The sequence below is a fragment of the Crocuta crocuta genome, unplaced genomic scaffold (assembly GCF_008692635.1).
Source record: "Crocuta crocuta isolate KB4526 unplaced genomic scaffold, BGI_CrCroc_1.0 scaffold16, whole genome shotgun sequence".
NCBI classification, from domain to species: domain Eukaryota; kingdom Metazoa; phylum Chordata; class Mammalia; order Carnivora; family Hyaenidae; genus Crocuta; species Crocuta crocuta.
In genome coordinates, this window is record NW_027531893.1 from 13,957,691 (window position 1) to 13,982,327 (window position 24,637).

At 41.8% G+C, this 24,637-nt stretch overlaps 3 protein-coding genes across 7 annotated transcripts in view; all 3 read right to left on the reverse strand.

Moving 5' to 3' along the window:
- Window positions 1–694, reverse strand: part of RPS15A (ribosomal protein S15a) — a 159,507-nt gene extending 158,813 nt beyond the window's left edge. For 2 of the 5 annotated variants that reach the window (XM_077773236.1, XM_077773238.1), the window contains exon 1: window positions 610–694. The gene's annotated coding sequence lies outside the window, so the exon portion shown is untranslated. Of the gene's footprint in view, window positions 1–311; window positions 584–609 lie in introns of those variants that run through there. The other 3 variants (XM_077773237.1, XM_077773239.1, XM_077773240.1) reach the window with 3 other exon arrangements.
- ARL6IP1 (ARL6 interacting reticulophagy regulator 1) lies at window positions 463–13,052 on the reverse strand. The gene is made up of 7 exons (XM_077773198.1): window positions 12,945–13,052; window positions 10,672–10,805; window positions 10,084–10,203; window positions 7,953–8,070; window positions 7,269–7,353; window positions 6,816–6,862; window positions 463–588 (listed from the first exon to the last, which is right to left on the reverse strand). The coding sequence occupies exons 1-7, from the start codon at window positions 12,978–12,980 to the stop codon at window positions 463–465; spliced, it is 666 nt and encodes a 221-aa protein (XP_077629324.1). The 5' UTR covers window positions 12,981–13,052.
- A 2,307-nt stretch (window positions 13,053–15,359) lies between these two features.
- Window positions 15,360–24,637, reverse strand: part of SMG1 (SMG1 nonsense mediated mRNA decay associated PI3K related kinase) — a 72,098-nt gene continuing 62,820 nt past the window's right edge. The window contains exons 61-64 of the mRNA XM_077773199.1: window positions 23,184–23,200; window positions 22,665–22,865; window positions 22,479–22,585; window positions 15,360–19,883 (exon numbers count right to left, since the gene is read on the reverse strand). Coding sequence (XP_077629325.1) covers window positions 19,806–19,883; window positions 22,479–22,585; window positions 22,665–22,865; window positions 23,184–23,200 — 403 coding nt within the window. The 3' untranslated portion in view covers window positions 15,360–19,805. The remainder of the gene's footprint in view (window positions 19,884–22,478; window positions 22,586–22,664; window positions 22,866–23,183; window positions 23,201–24,637) is intronic.

Consider the following 24,637-nt stretch of genomic DNA (forward strand, 5'->3'; position numbering starts at 1 on the left):
GGGCACGAACTGCAACCTACTCTAGTAACGTTGTGGAAACTGAGGATGGAACCCAAAGCCTGCTTCAGGCTCCAACCGCAGGGATCCAACCTGCTTCCTCAAGTTCCACAAAGAGTCAAGAGAAATCCCGGAGCCCCGAAGATCAAGGCTAGCTCCCAGGAAACTGCCATCCCAGGTAGAACGCAGTTTTTCCCTTCTGTGTAGCCTCAAGCCTCCTAAGCTTACAGCGCGGCACCAGGGATGGGAAGCCAGCACGGCCCCCGTCGGCCACCGTCCCCGAGGTTTCCTGCCGCCCGGAGCCCCGGCGCTACCTCAGCCACTAAGGAGAGGTCCGGACCGCCGGCCACTCCCGGTCTACCGCCTCTCCGAGCGGCCGATAGCTCCGTTCCCGCCAGCGCTGCGGCCTGCGCTTCACAAACCGGGCTCCCCAAACTGCAGAGCGTGGGGCGGACGGGCATGACTCTACTCCTGCCCAAACCCTCGCAAGGGCAACTTCCTCAACCCAAGAGACCCTGGCACCATCAGAGAGCACCGAAGTTGAGACTCAGACTGCAGGATGGCGCGGATAGCCAACGGATGCTGTTGGATCTTTCAGAGAGTAGTACTCACCGGCAGGGAAAAATGGCGGAAAGAGGACGGGAGGGGTGAGCGCACGGAGTTATGGGAAGCCGGCGGCCTATCGCGAGACTTTTAAAGGAGGGCCAAAAAACAAAACCTTATTGCTTAGTGGAAGAAGGCGGGTGAAGGGGCGGAGCCTCTTCAGGGGTGGGAAGCAGAGAATCGATAGAATCGGCGTTTTCAGGTGAGTCCAGGGAGGTGGGGAAAAGGTTCGAGCTCGTGTCTAGCACTTACTCTGTAAAAATGAAAAACTGAAAAAGACTGAGATGTTTGCTAATTTCTGTTGTAATAACTGTTCACCATATAGAATATACTTTTATATTTGCATATTTACAATGTTTCTGAAAGGACCCACGCAAATCGATAATTGCCTCTGACGAGGGCCTAAGGAACTGGAATGGAAGACTTGCTTGTCTCCATATACAATTGTGGTTTGTTTTTTTCAAACCTGTGTGTAGATTATTTTTTCAAAGAAGTGAAAAATAATATCTTTAAGTCGGTACTCCCTAATTCCTAGAAATTATTTACTGGAACTCCAAACGTTTTTTGTTTTTGTTTTTTTTTTGTAATTTTTTTTTAATGTTTTATTTCTGAGAGAGACAGAGAGAGAGAGCGCATGAGCAGGGGAAGGTCAGAGAGAGAGGGAGACCCAGAATCTGAAGCAGGCTCCAGGCTCTGAGCTGTCAGCACAGAGCCTGACGTGGGGCTCAAACCCATGAACCATGAGATCATGACCTGAGCCGAAGTCTGACACTTAACCGACTGAGCCACCCAGGTGCCCCCAAACGTTTGTTTCTAAAACTTCTGGAATACACTGTTTGGAAAAAAGCCACAAACGTTTAAAAAAAAAAAAACTCAGGATTCTGTGCCAGTGGCATTTATCTACAGTTCTGCATCTGGACAAGAACTAATTTTGATCAATCTTTTTCTTTAAACCTTCCTTAAATAAGTTGGGGGGGATAATAATATTTAACTCTTAAAACTTATTGGCAAGGGTCAGATGAGACAATGGGGCAAAGGGCTTACACAATATCTGACGTGTAGTAAATGCTCAATGTATTGTTTTTTTTTAAATATTTTTGAGAGAGAGAAACAGAATGATTGAGGGAGGGGCAGAGAGAGAGGAAGACACAGAATCTGAAGTAGCCTCCAGGCTCTGAGCTGTCAGCACAGAGCCCAAAGCTCGGCTTGAACTCAGAAACGTCAAGATCATGACCTTGGCGGAACCTAGTTGCTTAACTGACTGAGCCACCCAGGTGCCCCACTAAGTGTATTTTGACGATGGAAACAACAGGGAGTCTTAGCTCTTGCTTGAAATCGGGATCTGGTACCCTGGAAGGGAGTGAATTCTGGCTCAGCCCTCTGAAGCCAAGGGAGCTGAGGCTACTTAGTTACCTAACATCCCACATATTTGCAATAGTCTCCTTACCTCACTGCTTTCACCCTTGACCTCCCTTTTACTCACCCCTGTTTTTCCCACAGGTAGCCAAAATGACCTTTTAAAAACCTAAATCAGATTACACACTAGCTCCCATCACCCTCAGCAAAATGCAGATTCCTTACAAAAGCTTACAGGGCCCTCTGTGATGTCCACACCTGCCTCCTAGCACTGGAGGACCACCTCATTCTCCACCATTCTTGCCTAGCTCGCTTTTCTTCAAACACTCCAAGCATACTCCACCTCAGGGCCTTTGCATTTGCTGTTCCCTCTAACTTGAACATTTTTCCAGTTTGCCAGGAAGCTGGCTCCCTGGCTTTCCCAGACTATTCAGTCACACACACACAGACGTGGAGCTTTCTCCCTGTTCCTCCTAACTCCATTGCCTGGCTTAAATTTTTCTCCGTAGCACTTACCCCCTGAAATACTAGAAGTGTATTCATCTGTCTCCATTAAGTTCCAAGCAAGGAGGTATTTGGTCAGTTTTGTTCACTGCTGTACTCACAGCTTCTAGAAAAATTATCTGGTACACAGTAGGCTCTTGATACATATTTGGTGAATAAATCAGTTTCTCCATCTGTAAAATGGGAATGATGCTCCCAATCACTTGAAGTTGCTGTGAGGGTAGATGAAATAATCCATATAAAAGAGATTAACACATTATAATAATGTCATGTGGTGACAGATGATAACTATACTTACTATAGTGAGCATTGCCTAATGTACAGGATCTTCAATTCACTATGTTGTACACCTCAAACATAACATTGTATATTAACTATACTACAGTAAGAAAAAAAAAGAATAAATTAACACAAAACCTGACAGAATGAGTGCTCAATCAACATTAGCCTCTCAGCCCACTGACTCCTACCGCTTCTCAAATCCTTTTTTTTTTTAAATTTTCTTTAATGTTTTATTTATTTCTGAGAGAGAGAGGCAGCGTGAGCAGGGGAGGGTCAGAGAGAGAGGGAGACAAAGAATGTGAAGCAGGCTCCAGGCTCTGAGCTAGCTGTCAGCACAGAGCCCGACGTGAGGCTCGAACCCATGAACTGTGAGATCATGACCTGAGCCGAAGTCAGACGCTTAACCGACTAAGCCACCCAGGTGCCCCCACTTCTCAAATCCTAAGTGAACCTTGAGGGGCGCCTGGCTGGCTCAGCTGGTAGAGTATGTGATTCTTGATCCCGGGGTTGTGAGTTTTAGCCCCATGCAGGCTGTAGAGATGACCTAAGTAAACCTTGAGGAAAACAAACCTCTCAGTTTGCACATCTCCAGGATATAGAATTCTCTGGTTATCATTTACGTTACAAAAGGATCATTAGCTGGGTTTTTTTTTTTTTTTTTTTTTTGGTTCTGTTTATTTTAGTTTATTTATTTTGAGAGAGAGAGCTCTCAAGAGTGTGGGAGAAGCAGAGAGAGGGAGAGTGTCAGTCCCAGGCAGAGATCACCCTGATGGGGGCCCAAACCCATGAACCGTGAGATCATGACCTGAGCTGGAATCAAGAGTCAGACACTTAACCGACTAGACCACCCTGGATCCCCTTAATGAAAATTACTTTGATGAACTGGTTCTCTGTACACTAACCTGTTTTGTCTACAGAAGGTGTGGAGTTCACCTTAATTGAGGCTTTAGCAACAGTATGAAGAAACCCATTTTCCTTCAAGAACTTTCCCATAAACAGAAAAATAGGACCACCACTATCTCTTTATACTCTTCACTCATTCATTCAGCAGACATTTATTGAATGCCTTCCATGTGCCAGGACTTGTATCAGATGGAGAGAAGACAAAAATATGTTTCTGACCTTAAGAGGTTCAGATCCCAGCAGGGAAAACAAACCTCTGAGTAAGTACAATACCAGGCAATGTGCTGTAATGGAGGCCGATATGCAGTGCTGTGGGAATGCAGAGGGGCCTGGGAAGTTGCTGAAGATTTCACAGAGGTGCCATTTGACCTGTGTCATGAAGGGTACCAACACTACCAATTCGTGACGGCCACTGTGTGCTTCCAGTAGATTAACTCATGGAATCGTCAAAACGAATGCAGTTGTGTAAATGACACTATGAGATCTGTACTTTTACCCTCTTGTCTGAAATTGACTTAAAGAGTCAAAGCAGGGGCTTCTGGGTGTCTGGGTTGAGTGTATAACTCTTGATTTGGGTCAGGTCATGGTCCCAAGGTTGTGGGATTGAGCCCTGTGTTGGGCTCCCCGCTGAGGGTGGAGCCTGCTTGCCACGCCCCCTGCTTGCACGCTCAAATAAACAAACCAATAAATAAATGTCAAAGCAAAAAAGTGGTTACTTGGCTAAGCTACTAAATTACTTGATGTGGTTTGAATCTAGGTCTACCTGATCCCAAAACATGAAGGTGTGTGGGGCAGTAGATATTTTAGGCTTAAAACAGCTCTAAGAACTAGGAAGTAATGGAATCATATAAAGACAGAAACCTCAGAATGGCTGGGCTGAAACTGAGGTGGAGGAATGGCAGCAGAACAGAGGACCATGTGTAAATTGCCTCACCAGCTTGTAACATACGCCGTAGGCAAACTGGAACCTGAGAGAGAGATGGGTCCCAAAGGTGCGGTGATGAGAGAATTAAGAAGCAGGGGGCTTCCACTCTCCAGGAGCTGAAGCACCCTTCTCCGGGCTCAAGCCTATTTTGCTACTTGTCTGGTAACAGCAAGCACATACAACATAGTATTTGGCATCTTGGCAGGTCATACATCTGCAGTGTATTCCATACTGGGTCCTGAGTACCTCTGGTCCCAGACAACACATTCTTATCCCTGGCCTGCCGTCTGTATGATACCCTTCTGGAGAGAACGAGCAGTCCCGGCGGCTTTCCAGCCTGGGAATGGAACTGCCTTTAGTTCCCTGCTCCTCCGTCCCTTTCCTTCAGGACATTCTTAGGGTGTCTCTGGCTTCTTGTTCTCCAGCAGAACCTGGTTGCCGAGGTCTTCAAATAGGGCTGTGATCTGAGATGTTAAAATGTTAACATGTGGAGGTGCCTGGGTGGCTTAGTCAGTTTAGTGTCTGACTTTGGCTCAGGCCATGATCTCAGTTCATGGGTTCGAGCCCTGCATCGGGCTTTGTGCTGACAGCTCAGAGCCTGGAGCCTGCTTTAGATTCTGTGTCCTTCTCTCTGCACCTCCCCTGCTCGTGCTTGGTCTCTTTCAAAACTAAATAAACCTTTAAAAAAATGTTAACATGTGGAAGATAAAATGCTGTTAAAAATCGACTCTCTTAAAAACTCAGAAATCCCTCCCCCCACTTTTTTTTAACTTTGGTTTTTGCAGACAGGGCACTTAGAGTGCCTTTTTTTTTTTTTTTTTTTTTTTTTTTGTTNAACACTGAGATCAAGTCACATGCTTACCAGCTGAGCAGGCCAGGCGCCCCCCTCTGCACTCTTCTTCACACAACTCCAGATAGCCTCCTCTCAGTGTGCTGTGAACTCTACGATGATGGGAACTCAACTGGAGACGGTGCCAAGGCAGGTGTCAAAAAAGGACTTTTGCTGTGGCCAGAGCTGGCACGGGGGTAGCCACCTGGCCTAGGAAGCCAACCAGATGGGACTGGCCAGAGAATGAAGCACAGCTGGAAGAAGAACACCAGCATTTCAAAACTCAGGTGACCATGGGGAGACCTACAAGGCTGAGTTAAGATTTCCCTCTTCTGGGTATCACCAAACCTTTTGGTGGCAGTGGGTGGCAATGGTTACAGGGCTCAGAATTTGATATTGAATGTGTTACCAAGACCCACTAAGTACAGTGAGGCCCACTGATGAAACATCCAATTCATAACTCCAAGATCAAGAGTTGCATGCTCTATTGACCGAACCAGACAGGTACCCCTCAATTAAAAAAACTTTATATATTTTTTTGGGAGAGACAGCAAAAAATTAGGCGTGGGGGAGGGGCAGAGGCAGGAAAGAGCAAATCCTATTTTTTTTTATCTTAAATGTTTTATTTCTATGAGAGAGACAGTGTGAGCAGGGGAGGGTCAGAGAGAGAGGGAGTCACAGACTCTGAAACAGGCTCCAGGCTCTGAGCTGGCAGCACAGAGCCCGATGCGGGGCTCGAACCCACAAACCACGAGATCATGACCTGAGCTGAAGTGAGACGCTCAACCAGCTGAGCCACCCAGGTGCCCCAAAAGAGAGCAAATCCTAAGCAGGCTTCACAAACTGCATGGAATAGGGCTCGATCTCATGACCTCAGCCAACATTAAGAGTCAGATGCTTAACTGACTGAGCCACCCAGGCACCCCTAAAATTTTTTATGATTAGAGTTCAAAGTGCCGACAGAAGTCATCCAGCAAAAGCAAGAATGTCCTGCACGAACTCTGAGCCGGGGCCTGCAGCAGAAGTAACCAGAGCAGGCGCGTTCTCTCCGCCCAGCACAGTTCCCTGCCTGTTCTTCCAGCATGGCCCTCTCATACTTCATCCTTGGCCATGGCTTTGCATTGATCTCCTTTTCCATCTAGCACGGTGCCTCACGTTTGCTCAGTCAATTAGTTTACACTTTGTTCTTCAAGAGTACCTTGTAGGCATGTAATGATCACCCAGGGTAGTTCATTAAGTGGATTCACACATCCTGTAAACACCTTAATGGCTGAGGTATAAAGAAAGTAAGACACAAGGAGTGATTCCAGCTTTTTTTATTTTTCCCCTTTTACACAAAACCAAGTAGAAGAAATAATACAAGATTAAAACTGCAAAAGTAGTTAATTGGTAGAACACATATACACAAAAAAATACAGACAGCAAGACAGGCTTNAATCCAGGAAGCAACAGTAAGAAAGTCACTTAAAAATAAACAAACAAAATTAAGGAGGCATTAATTAACTTCCTACAGATGATTACATTTTACAGAAGTTAGCTTCCCGAACTCTTAGACACTCCATTACTTTCATTGGTATTTATCTCCTGAAACTTCTGCTGTCACACCCCCCAACCTCAGATAACACACACTGCTTATTTTTACCTCTTCGACACCACTTTCTACCTTGGTTACTGTGTTCTGTCTTAACTTACTCTAAGACCACAAACTCCCAGAAAGTAAGGCCGTGGGGTTTTAGTTCTCTTTCTAGACTGGCAGCTCCTCCGTCTGTACCTTCAACTTGACAAGCACAGCACAGAGATACTAGTTTACAAAGTTCACGCAGACTTCTGCGGCCAGAATATGCCTACAGTCCCTCCTCACAGACTTACCTATCAGGTAGGTGAGCAGCAGGTTGTGGACTTGCTGTCCCACCCAAGCAACCGCAGCAAGGGAAACGATCATGGTCATGAAGTACTAACGAAGAAAACAACAAGAAGTGATCAACCCCTAGAAACACACTCAGAAGCTTTACTGTAGGACGCTGTTTCCAAGTTTAGAAAATCATCCAGTATTTATTACAACTTTTCTTAAAAGACTTATCCATGTATTTTATATATAGCTTATGCATTGTTTTATATATTATAAAACCCATAGAAAATTTCACTAGATCTACTTTATAGAATTTACACACATTCCCTCCTAGAATTACTGTAATTCTATATATCAATTAGTTTAAAATCACTTATACTTTTACAATTAGTATAATTCATAGTAACCTCATATGAAGCTGAGATGAGAATAAACGCTTGTCTTTTACTTCAGTAAGTATAACAGAAAAATTTTCCTCTACTAGAATACAAAATTAAATGCAAAATATAATTTTAACTTCCAAAAATTCAATCTAATTCATACAGATAAACATTTACAAATGTACTTGGAGGAGTCAAACCAATGAATAAAAAATATCAAACTACAACTATTAAAACACAAAGGCCATCATTAGGCTACAGTGAGTAAAAATGGACTCAGTCTTAAAATTTCACTCTACTTAAGTCAAAAAGAAAAAAAAGTACCATTTTAGGCTTTTCTTCCTTTAGCGTAAAGAGGCGTTTCCACCAGCTCACAGCTCTGCGTCGAGTTTTTACTAGATTGCTACAAATTTCATGGAATCTTTGCTGTTGCTCAGTGGTCCTACAAAAAAAAATTTTCCCCTTCACTATAAGCAAATCTTTATAGTATAAACAGAAATATACCATCCTCTCAAATGTAAAAAGCTATGTCCTAAAGAAAATCTAAATAAAAAAGCAACTGACCGTTCTCTTATGAACGTGAAAAGGTTTCTGTACTAGTAAGACCCCTGTCTGGCACAGGAATGAGTTTTTACGTAAAGACGCGTGTATGCACAAAGCCATGGTAATCCCTGGTTCTAAAGCCACATTTGGCTAATTATAGTAACAAAAGACTCAAGGCTACTCTGGGCCATGCTGAAATCAGTATAAACTAATTTCTCTATCCCTCTATTATTTTTCAGATTCTAATGAATCCTTGGTTGTAGACCATCAGGGATCTCACTATTTTGAGGAGGACGGTAAGTTTCTACCCGACAGCTATCTGAGCACTCTGTAAGATAACGACTACATTCCATGCATAATACCCTCAGCTGGGCTTCATACACTTGATGCCAAGGCAGCAACAAACAGCTCAAATCCAAATTAGGTATAAATTTACTCCCAGTAAGGGAAAAAATAAATAAAATAGCAGTATAAATACAAAAAGACCTTCCAAGAAAGCCCTTTTTTATTTGTTTTTTGGATTCTGGAAAAAAAAAAAAAGTCTGCCTTCATACTGTCTTTGCTATAAAGATGTGATAGATGTGATGGCTGCTGTCGTGAAGGAGACCCTTCCCCGGGCAGCTATGTACCTTTGTCTCCTCTAGCTCTTGTCCCTGTAAAACTGCAGTGACAGATACAGCACAAGGGCTCCTGATCAGCCCTGAGACTTCTTGTCAACAACTAGACCTTACATGCAAAGCTGAATTGTGGCTATGAAAGTGTTCTTCCTTCCCCATTAAGATCAAAAAATAAAACTGCTGTGGACTGAGCCACATACTGATTACCATGAAACTGTCTTTATTTCTGAAAAATTTTCTCCTAGAGTTCTGAACTAGTAGATTAGAATGTCATCTGACTAATAAAGTCAAGGTCAGAGGTTGATGTCCTTTGTTAAATTGTTATATTCATTATGGTTACAAACTTGCCCAAAAAACAGCGGCTATTCATTGCTACATGTGAAAAACAACTCAAAGGACATTTTCTACCAGGAATCCATTCTGCTACAGGGGAAACATCTTTAAATAAACATGTTTACGAATCCCATAACTTAAGCACACTTGCCCTAAAATATCCTAATTTATTCTTAAAGTTCCATAAGGCATATTAATTTAAAATTCCTATTTTTACAGAATTATTTTATGATTTGTTATTTTAATCTGTTATTATAATTGAACAAAAAAACTCAAGGCACATGTAGACTTCTAATCAAATTAAAATAAACAAGCAAGGAAGAATAGCAACAAGGACAAAAAAAATCTACTCCATCTAGTTTGTTTGTTATTTGGATCAGAGAGAAGTTAGATTATTGGAATGAATCTGTTCTGAAGCACTTGCTATGCATTTAACTAACTACCCCTACACTGCCTCAGTATCAACCTTAAACACAAGATCAGTCTTAAAAGTCAAAATATTTCTTAGCACATAGAACAGTGCCTAAAGTAACAGTAGACATTCAATAAATAGTTGAATGGACAAAAATCTGGGTTGCTGTTTCCATATTCTTTCAAAAATAGCTTGCAAAATATACCACCTTAAATATCAAAGAAAATGAATATGAAATGTAAACATACAATTTCTACAGAAAGTTCATTATGAGTTCTGCAGTATTTGATTTTATCACTACCTCAAAAAATATCACTTTAATAAAAAGGTCTATAAAGAAAAGCCAAAATAAATGCTAGACCATAAAGGAACTATGGAACTATAAATACTCAAAATTCATTTCTGATTCAGCTAAGAAATTCTTCAGTAAAAGCAACAATCCTAACCTCCAGGTATCTGATGGTTAGACAATTCTCTGTGCGTAGTACTAACAGCCACCAGGTTCAGTAACTTCACAGAAATCAGACTGCCAAGTCATTACGCCACCTACCATTTATTGGAGCCAAAAATTCTGGGAGCCAGAATGGGAACAAGGTAGTCAGCCAAGCACAAAAACATAACAAAACAGGAAACACCAGATAGAACAGATGGATCTAGATAGTAGATAGTCCTGTTTAAAAATAATAATAATGAAGGTTAGAAAATGCAGCCATTATTATTCCTAGCTGAAGACATTTATTTATTCACTTAATTCTTTGGATCTCAAAGATGTTATCTACCCTTTTCCTTCTAAGTTTCTCACAAGTGGTTTTCCAGGAAGCTGCAGAATACAGTGACATCATAGCTGCAATGGTTCATGTGAATATCAAGAAACAAAAGCTCCTTGGGATCCTCAATATCTTTCAGGAGCATAAAGGATCCTAAAGGGTGAGCACCACTGATTTTTTCCAACTGCATTAGGTTACCAAGTTTACAGAAGTACTATGAATTCTGAAAACGAGGAGGACTGCTGTAAGAAAAGGCATTCTTTACAGATTACACTGTACAAAAGACTTACGACTTCCAAAAGTGGAGGCTGGGTATTACCTGAGCCCTTATTACTAACAAGTACAATCCACAGTAATTTAAGAGCACTTACAGAAACACCAACGAAACCACACCCATGATGGCAGGGGGAAACCAGGCTCTTTCCCATCTGAGGACTTTATCAGCCATCAGCATCACTTCTCCCCATCCTTGAAGCTGCTCTTCCAGACTTGCAGTCTCCACGGCCTACAGGAGATCAACACGGAGAGTGATCATTTTGCTACTCTCGACTTTTCTGTGCTTCCTAGGAAGGTAAACTGTTTTAAGGCACCAAGAATGTAAAACAGCTCTTAACCAAATCACTATCTTGAATCAGTTTCTAAAACACTGCCATTTTCGTACCAAAGACAGAATTTAAGAGGAAAAAACAAAACAAAACCCCCAAAACCACCTATCATTCAACAGTCAACTTCCAAGTCCAAGCACTGGGCTACTCTTTTCACAAATAATGTAACATAATCCCTATAAAGCCCCTCAAGCTGGGGATAATTAGACCCATTTACCAATAAAAGAAAGCGGGGTCAGAACGGGTTAACTAGCTTCCTCAAAGTCATGTACTAGGTGGCAGCGCCCAAAATATAAAATTAGATCACATTAAGTTTGCTCATTTTTCAGGTGGTTAGAATAGATCTGTTTTGCCATTTCATTGATTTATACCCCCTACTTCTAAATCCATTAGGAAAGCCTCTCCCTGAACAGCATTCAATTTTTAAAATAGCTTTGTGTAATGGAATCATTTTGATGCTGGCATCATTTGCACAATTCAGTAAAACTACTTTCACCAAATTACAGGAGGCATCTTAAGCTCAATATATCTCAATACGGAGAGTGCTTCTTACACTTACCAGGACATCTGCAGACTTCAAATTTCTCTGCGAAGTAGACTTCTAGGATGAACTAATGTGGTAAAAAGCCCTTAAACTGATTGTAGTACAGGAAAAATGATTGAAACAAGAAACCCACATTTCCTTATAAATGTTATCACAGGGAAATACACAAATGCAGCCTAATCTTAATAAAGATGCTATCTGTGTCACACCGTCACTTAGGAGGCTTTAACATTTCTGACTTTATATTATCACGCTCAACATAGTTAAACAGGAGACTGCTATGTGCCAGGAACTCCAAGTATTTTATATGCTTATGCCTTAATTAATCCTCCCAACAAGCTGAAAGGATGGTATTGTGACTATCGGATACAGAGAGGTTAAGAGCTCTGAATTTAGGAAAGCCAAAGCCAAAGGCCTTGTTCTCCTTTAAGTTACGCTGCTCTGCTGGAAAGAACAGTTAAGCTCCAGGCCAGGCAGGTCCTGTCCTTTCAATAAGCTGTGTGAATGTGGGCAATTTCTTTGTGCTTCAGTCAATCCTCTTAAATGGAACCTGGCTGGGGCTAACTATGCCAACTATTGAGAAGCATGTGTATTTAAAGGAGTAGGTCATGCATTTCTAAAAACCAATGCAAATGAAAACCTTGCACAATCAAAACTGCCCTGCAAAGTCATTTAATGCGTTAGAACTGGGCTCTGGGGAAAGCAACCGTCAAAGACTAAATTCTCCGGTTCCTCTATCCTCTATGGTTGTGTGTGGCCTGCCTTTCCTTGGGGGAAAGCAATGGGAGACAAGGCAAGGATTTCTCCCGTTTTTTGCCAGATCATGCCGTGAAACTTGTAGTGAGGTTGAATGTGTTCGCCTGTGATAACGCCACTGCAGTTGCTTCGGACTCCTGCTTATTCTAAGGTCTTCCTGTGGCACACACCCCCACTCCCCCGAAACTCCAGACGAAAGCCAAGTCCTCCCACTGTCCATCGTGCTGGACCCCTCGTCACAGTTGCCCGCGAGGAGCTCACAGCCTCCTTGCGCTTTAAGCTGTGCCAGCTCTAGTAAATTCTCGCCAGCAACCCTTTGACCCTCCACCCTTGCCCAAGTATTGGGAGGAAAAAAAGAACAAAACCCGGATACGACTGGGGGCCGAGGACTCAAAAGCGCTCGACAGGCCATTCGCGGCCCTTTGCCCCGGGCTGCACCCCAGGCTGATCTCAGCCCCGCTACTCTCACTTCCTATTCACCCCCTATTCGCGGTGCCTCATCACACGCCCTCTTCACCCAGCCGCGTACCTTCCCCAGGGGGTGTTAAGGGTCGACACATCTAGTGACCGCCACGCTGGAGCTACCCCAAGAGGCCCAAGGGGCAGGCGGCGGCGTCTGCGCCTGGGGAACTGGGAGAGGAGGGCGGGGCCCGCTGCCGGTGATAGGAACGAGGCCGCAGCGCCGCCCGGCTAAGCCCACCGAAGTCCGGGGGCCCTGCTCGGCTCCCCCGCGACTCACCAGCAGGTTGGTGCTGCGATTATCTCCCTCCGCCATCGTCCCTGAGACTCCGCTTTAGCACAGGGCGCTCTCCAAACACGCTTCCCACAGAGCTCTACACCGCAACCCAGGCGCGAGGGTCCGCCGCGCAGGCCGTTTATATAGGCCAGCCGCCTTTCCCGACAGCCCCCGCGAAGCCCGCTCCTCATTGGGTGGCTTGAACTCAAGTTTAAGGGGAGCCCGACCAACCGCTGCCCAGCGCATGGCTTGAAATCGAGGTCAAAGGACATCGAGGCGGTGCAGGGTCGGCGGGGGGCGGGGACAAGGAGTGACCAACCAGCGCCCGGAAGCCGCATGACGCCACGCCCAGGCCTTTGGGTAGCGGTTGAACTGCCGCAGCCCGCAGCCTGGTGTGTACGCGGATGCAGCTGCTGTGTTTGTCTTCGTCTCACTTGGACTCCTTTCTACTGGAGTTCAAAGCAGCTAAGCAGCCTTGCTGGAATTTAGTCCTTAAAGAAGTTGGACACGCATTATCAGGCGGAGGGCGGAGATGGGACCTCGCTGTGATTAAGGGACCCTGCGTAGCTCTGTCTTCTAATCCCTGTTCCGGCCGCGCTACCCAGGCCCCCGAGTCTCGGAGACTCGTGCAGACCCGGGAGACTTTGAGCACAAGTGAAAAGAGCGGTTTATGTAAATTTGCAGCAGTTTCCCATCCTTTAAGAGTAAGGCCTTAGCTTGATGAAGGACGCGGGGGAGGCGGGGGGGGGGAAGATTATGGGTTTAGCTCTCAAACTTGTGAAAAATGCACCAATTTAGTAAGTTGGCTTAATGGGTCTTAAGGAAAATCCTTTGTGGCGCAAGGCGTTTCAGTTACTTAGGAAACTAGGAGTTCCTTCTCCATCAAGTCATGCTAAGATGTTAAACCCTCTCTCCGAAGCTGTGGAATTCATAAGCAATTTAGGAATTAGATGAACTACTAGATATACTACTTACTAGACGAATAACTTCCACCTCTTTTCAGGATTGCAAAATGCATTGTGCTCGGAGTTTTATTAATCAGTAGGAAAAAAACTACGCCAGATTTTAACCTGGTCAGATAGGTTTTAGGAAACCTCGTAAGATTTTTAACTTATATCCTTTTATAATCATCTATATTATACTACGAATTTAAATTTAAAAGTATTAAATAACCACCAGGTTCAGGGAAGGCTTAAAGAAATGTGAAGAGAACAAGCCAGTGGGGACAGGAGCATTGTGAATTTCATGGACGGGTGTGCATCACCACGAATCTTTGGGGCAGGAGACCTGCGAAGCATCTGGATGAGGTATAAACACTTGCAGGGGAAGGAGGAAGTAACCCTTTGCAAAGGAAGGGGGGGACTCTTAAATAAAAGTGCCACTTTGGGGAATGTTGGAGTGGGGATAGGTTGTGTGGGTAAGGTGAAGCCAGGTGATATATAGAGATCCCATTTGGGAAGATTTTAAACTATGAAGTTTGAGGAGCAGGCCCTTGCCTCCCTCTTCAAAAGAAAATTAAAAGGTCCCCATCAGCAGCCACATAATTAGTGAATACATTTAGCATTGAGTGCAAAATCTTGACAGAGACGCAGTAACATCCACTTCCAAAGGAGAAGCCACAGAATTATTATGCTTTAAAAATGACATTTCTACTCTGGGAAATCAGCCTCTGCTACAAAATACTTCTGGTTCACCCAAGTTCCCTATGTACAACTTAAGACTTCAACACCAGCTTGTGAAATTCAGGTAGGTGAAAAAAATTCAAACAACACAGGTTGCGCAAGCCCCCAATTACTTTTGTTACTCAAGTAATGAGGCCCCGGACCTACATGCAACTTCACAGCCCAGGAGCCCTGCTATAAGACCCTTCTGTATACTTCCAGTTAGCCTAATTATTAAAAAACAAAACAAAAAAACCTACTTTCAAGTGCTTTCTTTTGAGCTCTGCTCTTACACTACAAAAACAGGATGTGATCTTTTGAAAGGTGCCCAATGATGACAGTTAACATAAATCCTCTTAAAATGAACTGGCAACAACAAAATACAATCTGACTTCCATATACTGAAACAGGCCAGACATTTTCATTCTGTTTTCCTTCAGAGCTTTCATACCCCAGGGAATATACATTATTAATAATGTGCTATAGTTTTGTTTCTAAATACTGACAAACTTCAGCTTATTAAATAATGCCTTAATACTAGAACTTACCAGAGAAGTAAAATTTTAACTGCTGCTCAAAAATACTACAGTACTTTGACAATTCAAAAAAATTACTTTGACCTCAGGGTTCAAGCCTCACACTGGATGTAGAAATTACTTAAAAATAAAATCTTAAAAAAACAAAAACAAAACCTCTAAGCATATTCCAAAAGTAAGCGTTCTGGAACCTACTTTAACCAATAAATTCAGAGCTTAAATGCTATGTCTTTCAAGACTTTATTTTCTGAAAAACAGGTATTTCATACAATCTTTGCTGTGTTAATGCAAATATGCACAAAGTAGGCATGTATTTTTGTTTTCCAAAAGATGCATTATGAACATTTTCAGGAAGCTGGTGTGATTTATTCAACTTTTAATCTTAAATACAATCACAAAATTATATCCATCAGGAGGCATTACAACCTTTTGTACAGAGAAGCCACTTTATTTATACAATGTTACTAGGACAAGGAAGATTCATTTAAACTCAATTTACTCTTATAAGGGTAAAGTAAATTAATGAAGTATGATGTTACCACTGACATTACAGGTGGAAATATAAGAGAAATTTAAACCAGAAAAATAACTGATACAAGAACTTTAAACAGGAGCTGAAACTTGGACTGTCAGGAAAAAGAAAAAAAAATCAGCCTGTTTTGAAAGAAAAACATTCTACAAGCCTGCATTTCAGAAGAACATGCAATTCCTTAAGTTTACCATCTTCAAAAATCAAACTAATTGTATGACATGTTTACATTAGCACAACAGCTTTTCCCCAATAAGCCCAAATTGCCATTGAAAGCAAGGGACTCTAAGCGGTTCGTGTTGTACAACTAACCCTTGAACCTGTAAAGCTTCGCAATCGGGAGTCCATTTGCCCTTTCGTAAATAAGGGTTGGTGATATTGTGAGGCCTAAGAAGCAGGAAAAGTGCAACAAATCCTTAGGGGTTCATAATACAGCGGATTTCCCCTTCTGCAATTTTTGGAAAAATTTGTATTCCTAAGCTCGTTTTTCCCCATAGGAGGAATGTTTCTAATACAACCCATACATTGCAAACAAAATCTACCTCAAGTGACCCTTACATTACTATGGTCTACCTCCTTAATTTAAGGGGGGAAAAGTCCTAGCTTTAAATGACTTCTATTTTACAAGCCCAAGAAGATAGAGTGTGGAAGGTCACTGTCTTTCACATTCATCTACTCTTATGTAAAACAAAGGTACGTGTGCTAAGAGTAAAGCGTTCGATGATTTTTGATGTATATGAATAGGATTAACAGGCTAATTGTAGGTGCTTCCTTTCATATGAAAAGAATCAGGAGAAAAGAAGAACCAGCCCCTTTGATTTTAGTACTGCCAAAACAAGTAAGCCCCCAGAATAATTACAAATATGTGGAGGATAATAGGCCAGGAAGACTTTTCAATTTAAAGTACTGCCTATAATACCCCAGGTTTAAAAGAACCTAAGATTGCACATCAACTCTATTATTTTTGGCTGTACTTGCATTGCCCTGCTCGGCATTTTTTAATGGCTCTTTCCTTAAATTTCACACATCAGAACAACCACAATTAAAAAAACAATGCAGATAACACCAAACATGGACAGTATTAAGAAAAACTACATACTAAGCTTAGGTCATAGTGGCAAGTGTTAAGGGCAGAAGTTACGGAAGTTTTTCTTTGTATTACAAACCCTCACCCTGAACTTGGGGTTGGGGCTCTAAAGAAAACAATTTAGGGAAGCAGATCAAGAGCTTGATTATCAGTTCACACACAGAAATCTCACATATCTGAAAAACAACTCACCACAAGTGCCAGACACAAAAGAATCTTAATAATCATGTAGCTAACTATGTTAAGAACTCATGGCCAGAAAGAATGAGACCCTGCAAGACACACCAAAGAAAGACTAAAAGAGAAATACACACAGCTCCATAAACCACTAGGCCTCCACAGCTCTGTAGAGATATCAACTAAAATTCAAGCAATTTTAGAAAATCAAAGACAACAAAACACTTAAGATAAACTTCAATTTCCAAGGGTGCTTTGAATGGAAAAAGAGGTTGTAGGTTATTGTATACCCCCTGAATCTTAGAAAGAGAGAGAGAAGGGAAAAGAGAGGAGCAGATCCCTGGTTTTCCACAGGTATTACATATCATCAGAAATGTAGGACTTCCTAACTATATAGCACTCTCAACTTTATTCAAACGAATCCTCCCAATATAGCCCTGTCTTCTCAGTCTGCTCTAACGCTAGGGCCTTTCAACACTGATTACATCTGCTGAGTTTGCTTGCAACAGTTCAAACAGCCGCGGCTACTTACGGGATGCCTTCCCAGACAAAGGCAAACTGTACAGACCAGGGTCTTACTGTGCAGAGTGCAGTAAGAGCAACCTTTGACGTCAGCAGTCATTCACATCTGCCCACAACCAAACATGTATATGCCACACTATTCTCAGAGGGACCATTTTAAAATAAAAGCAATGGATAATTTACCAGAGGCACATGTTTCTGCTATAAAGCTGTTTTGTTTTTTGCTTGGATAAGGTGCCAGGTACCTCTGAAGCCTGTAAAATTCACCTATTTCTTTTACCTTCCTTACCTAAGAAAAAGCAATTTCTGAATACTACCTGTAGGGACAAACTACTGTGACTTTGTTTTATCACTGTGAAAAAAGTTTTTCCTTGTGACAATAAAGAATGTTGCTGAAAAGACTACTTTCGAGAGAGCAGAGGTAATCAGGTGATGGATGTGGTAGCTCCCACAGAGCCTCGAGGAAATAAAGCAGCGTGCAAAACACAATATGGCATCATTATTCCAGATAGGTTGTTTTGATTGTGAAAATAAGGTCCAAATGACTGAAGAAAATAAAATTTGATGCACTAGGTTCCTTAACTTGCTGTTAGACACATGTGTATTTGAAAATACCACCTTGCTTGCAAAAGTATTAAAAAAGCACTGATACTGAGATGCATTCTCTCTCGGGTACATGAGGATTACAGATTAATGTGGCAATCAGAATACAGACAAGGCCAGAGCTATGTGGAATTTTTCCTTAATACCCTTCAAGTTTGTCTGTGAAGACTGGCAACCAGAAATGATCACAGTCCTAATCTCTAAAATACAGGAAAAATGAACTCAAACAATCAAGATTTTGTGTTCTGCTTTGTGTTAATACGTGATTTTAAGAATCCTAGTCTAGTCTTTTTTTTTTTTTTTTTGCAGATCAACAATTCAGCTTACAGTACTGAAATGCAATACTAAATTTAAGAAAACCTTGATCGTGAATTCACAGCAAACTATTAAAATTGTGCAAAAAGTAAAGGATTTCACAGATTAATAACTGAACTTAATAAACGATGGTGGTGGTTCTCACTTTTGATGATGTTTCATATGCATGTCCTAAAATGCCAGATAAACTAAAGCACTTTTAATTTACACTTCGTAAATTAAAAGTATCAAAGGAGAAAACTGAATTAAAAAGCATTTCACTCTACCTCCACCAGAACATCACTTTATTGTTTATCTGTCATCAACAATGTAAAACTCTAATAGGTACTCTATCCTGGTTTTTAAAAAGGTAAAAGATTACACTGGATTAGCTACTTTCTATGAAAGAAACTACAGCAATTGCAGAAGAGGGAAAATTTGAATGACCTCCCAAATATGCACACTATAAGCAAAGGGGAGTGTACATTAAATCAAATGTCTGTTAGATTCATTACTTTTGAATGCACAGTGACAATTCTGGAAACTGTACATGATAGAATCACAGAAATGACTTAAATAACCAGGATTACATTTTGTATGTGATCATCACACCTTTAAACAATCCTTGAATTTTCCATGTTATCAATGGTTTTGGAGACATTTCTGTTTATCACTCCAAATATGCTGGTAACAGCATCGAGACGGAAGTATATGAAATATAAGGATTGAAATAAAAGTAAATTTGAAAGATGGCTAATCTACTAGATCAGGTAAAAGGGGAATGGGTAGATGGTGTGGGACTGGGGAGGAGGAGGATGGGTAGTTTTTTTTTTTCTTTTCCCTTCATTTCAGAAGTAAGTTCTTCCAATGTAGTGTATCTGTCACATAGCTCTCCATTTCCAGTCCATTTCTGAAATTCTTATCGCGTAGCCTTTTGTGCCTACTGGTCAACCCAACCAGTACTGTTGCCAAGCAACAAGTGTTACACGAGAATCTGAATGCATCAAATCTTCCTTGGCTGTGATCTCTTCGCGGCCCCAGTTTTCTCTGTTTCTGAGCGGGGTTTGTTTTTTCCTGGATTGTACACACAGGGTCAGGTGGAATGGAGTTCCAAATCACTCTGTGCTCCGCGGCATCCCGATTTCTTTCCGCAGCTAACCTCCTGACACGTTTGCAGCTGTTCTGTGGCAGAAAGACAATCTCCATGTTCAGGCGGTGAGCTTTCTTTCTTTCACCCTTGACCCTGGGGTTGCAGGCCATGGTGTTGGGCGTATCCCTGAGTGCAGCTGTCCTGCAGGATTCACTTCCTAGCGCACCGAGATTTCCTAGGTTTCCTCAGAGTAAGCCCCCAGTTGCATCACCACCGACTGTGGTGTGGCTTTGGATGCCTGAGGCTGAGTTGATTCTGGTGGATGTCTGACCTCGCTTAACCAGACTCATCTACTGTCTTCCCACTCATACCCAAGCTGTCCAACCTTCATACAGCTGAGCCAAGTTATCTAGATTAGTTGCTTCCTTAATGACATAGTCAACCTGTAAAAGCAGGCAGGATAATATTTTAAACCATTTAAAACTTTAAAGGCCACATATGAGTTCTATGAATTGTTTAAGAGTAAGTTTCTAATCACCCAAATTAATTACCCATAGGACATGTAGTTGCTATGGTGGCAAGGGTAAGTAACCTGAGCTTCCCTCATAATCCCAGAGCTTACAAAATGTGTGCCTTGGGAAAGTCACAATCCCTTTGAGCCTTGTCAATCCTTAGATAAAGACAGCCCCCACTGACCCACAGGTGCTCCTGGAGTTAAACACGTGAAGTCATAGGTAAGGACTGAGGCAGTGTCTAAGAGAGCGCCTGGCACATTCGGAAATACAGCTGTGTGCTCAACAAATATCTTGATTCTGACTCAGCTAAATTTTCTTTTAGAGTAAGAGACAGAATTATTTCTGTGTCCAGAGACTCCGGAGAATCCAACTATATATTAGACGTTCAACATATGGCCACTTAATGAGTACTTACAGCAAATGCTGTGTGCAGAGGTCTCTACCCCATCCCACTCCTGTGACCCTCTGACTCTTTCATATAGAATGTCCCCTGACTCTCTTTCATATAGAATGTAACAACTATCAGAATAAAAAGCACAATAGTCAAATATCCTTCAAACAAATGGACAGAGAGCCAGGATAGGCAGTCACGAAGTACACAAGCTATTAACCTACCAGAAAGCTTCTGAAGCAAAAGATACCCCTGACTCAACATCATCTGTGGGTTTTTTTGTTTTTGTTTTTAAGTTTATTTTCAAAGAGTGAGCATGTGCATGAGCAGGGGAGGAGGGGGAGGGAAGAGACAGAGACAGAAAGATGGAATGAATCCCAAACAGGCTCCACACTGTCAGTGCAGTCCTACACGGGGCTCAAATTCATGAAAGGTGAGATCATGACCTAAGCCAAAATCAAGAATCAGACACTTAACCAAGTGAGCCACCCAGGTGCCCCTTATCTGTGGATTTTTTTTTTTTTAACAAACTTGGTAATTTCTAAAGAAGTAACTCTTGACCAAGAAGAGTTTAGTTTTTATACAACAATGTAACAGCATTTAAAAGAAAAAAAAAAAAAAGACCTTTAGTGCGGATGTTTAAACTGAATTGTGGATGTCAAAACATTAGAAAACAGGCTATTCATAGTCCCAATTTTTTAACCCAGAGAAGAAAAGGTACATTTGTAAAGGAGAATTCAGGAAAACACTACCCTTGACCAAATGACCTTAGTAACACAGAAAATGGTAAACTGATATCTTATATTAAGGTATCCCTTAATGCAAAATTCTGAGAACGACACATCATTGACATAGCATTCCTGCCAAAAATGTTGATTCTGTATCTAATTACAAGGAAAATATTGGACAAATACAAAGTGAGGCACATTCTACAAATGACTAGTCTGGATGCATCAAAAAGGTCAATGTCATAAAAGAAAAAAAATGATCAGGAACTGTTCTGGACATTGAAGACAACAAAAAAACAGAGAAAGTATATGAAATACAAGATGAGCCTTGATAAGATCTTGCTGGGGGCAGAGCAGGGAGTTAAAGAGAGAAGGGCTAAGCAATAAAGGCTATGTGGGGATAACTGGAGAAATCCGAATATGGACTTAATGTTAGGTAACAACCAACGTTAACATCAATGGTGAGTTTCCTAAGTTGTTAATAATTTTCTGTCTAAGAGACCTTTATTAAAGTATTTATTCATTTTGTAATAATACATAGTAACATTTTATGCCTAAATACTTCAATATATGGGGGCACCTGGGCAGCTCGGTTGAGTAGGCATCCAACTTCGGCTCAGGTCATGATCTCACAGTTCTGGAGTTCGAGCCCCACACTGGGCTCTGTGCTGTCAGCTCAGAGCCTGGAGACTGCTTCAGATTCTATGTCTCCCTCTCTCTCTGGCCCCCCCCCGCACTTGCATTCTGTCTCTCTCAAAAATAAATCAACATTAAAAAAGTAATTTTTCAAAATAAACAGGTAGAGGGAAATTCATTCTCAAATTTATATATATAATTTTAGTAACACTAATGAGAAAATTTCAGAGTAATGACTTCAGACAAACTGACACCCCTGAACACTTTATAGACACTATTCCTGCACCCAAAAACTTCACCCTGATGTCACTGGGAGTCTTCAGAGAGTCCTCCTTAAAATGCAAATTAACTGTGTTCTGAAGGAGGAGAGCGGGTCAAGTCACACTATAAATTTTTGCTAACAGAGGGGGTGGGGAGAAAAGAATATGCTAATAGGGTATTCAGAATAAAATGGTGAATATTTGACAACTCCAGAGTTACGTTACTCAGAATCTTCTGAAGCCCAAAAATAAATTTCAGTTGCTCATTTCTTGATAAAATGAATATGGGTGAGTTAATCTTTTAACCTGTACTGTTTCAGCAGCATGAACGTGTGTAGATTAAGTTAAAAAAAATGGTCACCTGGGTGTACCTGGATGGCTCAGTCAGAAAAGTATGTGATTTCTGATCTTGAGGTCACAAGTTCGAGCCTGATATGGGGTATAGCAATTACTTAAATAAAACTTTAAAAAATAAAAAGAATTAAAAAAAATTTTTTTTAAAGGTCACCTGTTCAGCAACTGACATCCTCCTATTTGGATCAACGTCTCGGCCCTCTAGCTTGGCTTTCACTCTCTTCCACACACTCACTGCATAGGAGTTTCTCTCCTGCACAGCTACAAAGCAATGGAAACATGTAAGTCAAACCACAACTCTGTATAAATATCTAAGGCATCCTTATCCTTACTCAATTACCTTTCCCAGTTTTAGGGTCTCTGACAGCCTTCTTAGGACTACAAGCAACACTCTTGCCAGTTCCTGGAATGGTGCTTGGTGGAGTATCTGCTGATGTGGCAAGATTTTTCTGAATCAGCTTTCTAGCGTTCTGTGACATGACATCAGGCTGGGTCTTCTGGCCGGTGTTGCTCCGGACTGCTACAGAGAAAGAGTGGGAGGCTCAATTTACACGTACAAAGAACTAGACATTTAAAAATGAATTTGTACAATGATGCTTGTTGTGGCATCAAAATACTATAAATGTATTAACTGTCCAACAATATAAGATTAATATGACAAAGTCACAGAATGGCATATTAAATCTGGGCATTAAGTCATTTTTTAAAAGATTATTTTTTGGCAGGGAAATTACTAATTTAATATCACTTAAGTGGGAAAAGACAACAAAAAATTGCATTCACAGAAGGATAGACATTTGTGCACGTATGTACACATGTATAACCACAAGTCTAACAACAAATACATTAATGGATTTACCTCTAATTGAAATGAAACTACAAATTTTTCTTAATTTCCCTGACAAGCATATTATTTTATATTCATACAGTATTTTTTTAATGTTTATCTGTGAGAGACACAGCGTGCGTGGAGAGGGGCAGAGAGAGAGGAAGACAGAGATCTGAAGCAGGCTCTGTGCTGATAGCAGAGAGCCAAATACAGGACTCAAACTCACGAACCGCAAGATCATTGACCTGAGCTGAAGCAGGATGCTAAACCCAATGACCCACCCAAGCACCCCGCTCATAAATTATTTAAAGAGGACTTAAATACAAGGTATTTTTACTCTTACAGAAGTAGTTTTAAAAGTAAGCCAAAACTTAAAATGGGCAAATCAGAGAACTCTAGATGCTGGCGAGGATGTGGAGAAACGGGCACCCTCCTACACTGTTGGTGGGAATGTAAACTGGTACAGCCCCTCTGGAAAACAGTGTGGAGGTTCCTCAGGAAACTAACAATAGAACTCCCCTATGACCCAGCAATAGCACTGCTAGGAATTTACCCAAGGGATACAGAAATGCTGATGCATAGGAGCACATGTACCCCAATGTTCATAGCAGCACTCTCAACAATAGCTAAAACATGGAAAGAGCCTAAGTGTCCATCAGCGGACGAATGGATCAAGAAGATGTGGTTTATCTATACCATGGAATACTACATGGCAATGAGAAAGAATGAAATCTGGCCATGTGTAGCAACATGGATGGACCTTGAGGGTGTTATGCTGAGCGAAATAAGTCAGGCAGAGAAGGACAAATATCATATGTTTGCACGTATAGGAGGATTAGGAGGAACTTAACGGAGGACCATGGGGGAGAAGAAGGGGGGAAATGGTGGGGGAAAGGGAGAGAGGCAAACCATGAGAGACTCTTGAATGCTGAGAAACAAACTGAGGACTGATGGATGTGAGGGGAGGGGAGGGATGGGCATGGAGGAGGACACTTGTGGGGATGAGCACTGGGTGTTATATGGAAACCAATTTGACAATAAACTATTTGTATATATAAATAAATAAATAAGTAAGTAAGTAACACTTTTAAAAATGTTAAAAAAAAAAAAAAAGAAAAAGAAAAAGAAAAAAGTAAGCCAAAACTTATAAGGGGGAGAAGGGCATCTGGGTGGCTCAGCTGGTTAAGGATCTGACTCTGGATATCAGCTCAGGTTGTGATCTCATGTTTGTGGGATCAAGCCCCACGTGAGGCTCTGCACTGACAGCACGCAGCCTTCTTGGGATTCTCTCCCTCCCTCCTTTCTGTACCTCCCCCTCTCGAGCAGACATACTCTCTCTGTCTCAAAATAAACTTTAAAAATAAATTTAAAAAATGGGGCGCCTGGGTGGCTTAGTCGGTTAAGCGTCCGACTTTCGCTTAGGTCACGATCTCGCGGTTCGTGGGTTCGAGCCCCGCGTCGGGCTCTGTGCTGACTGCCAGCTC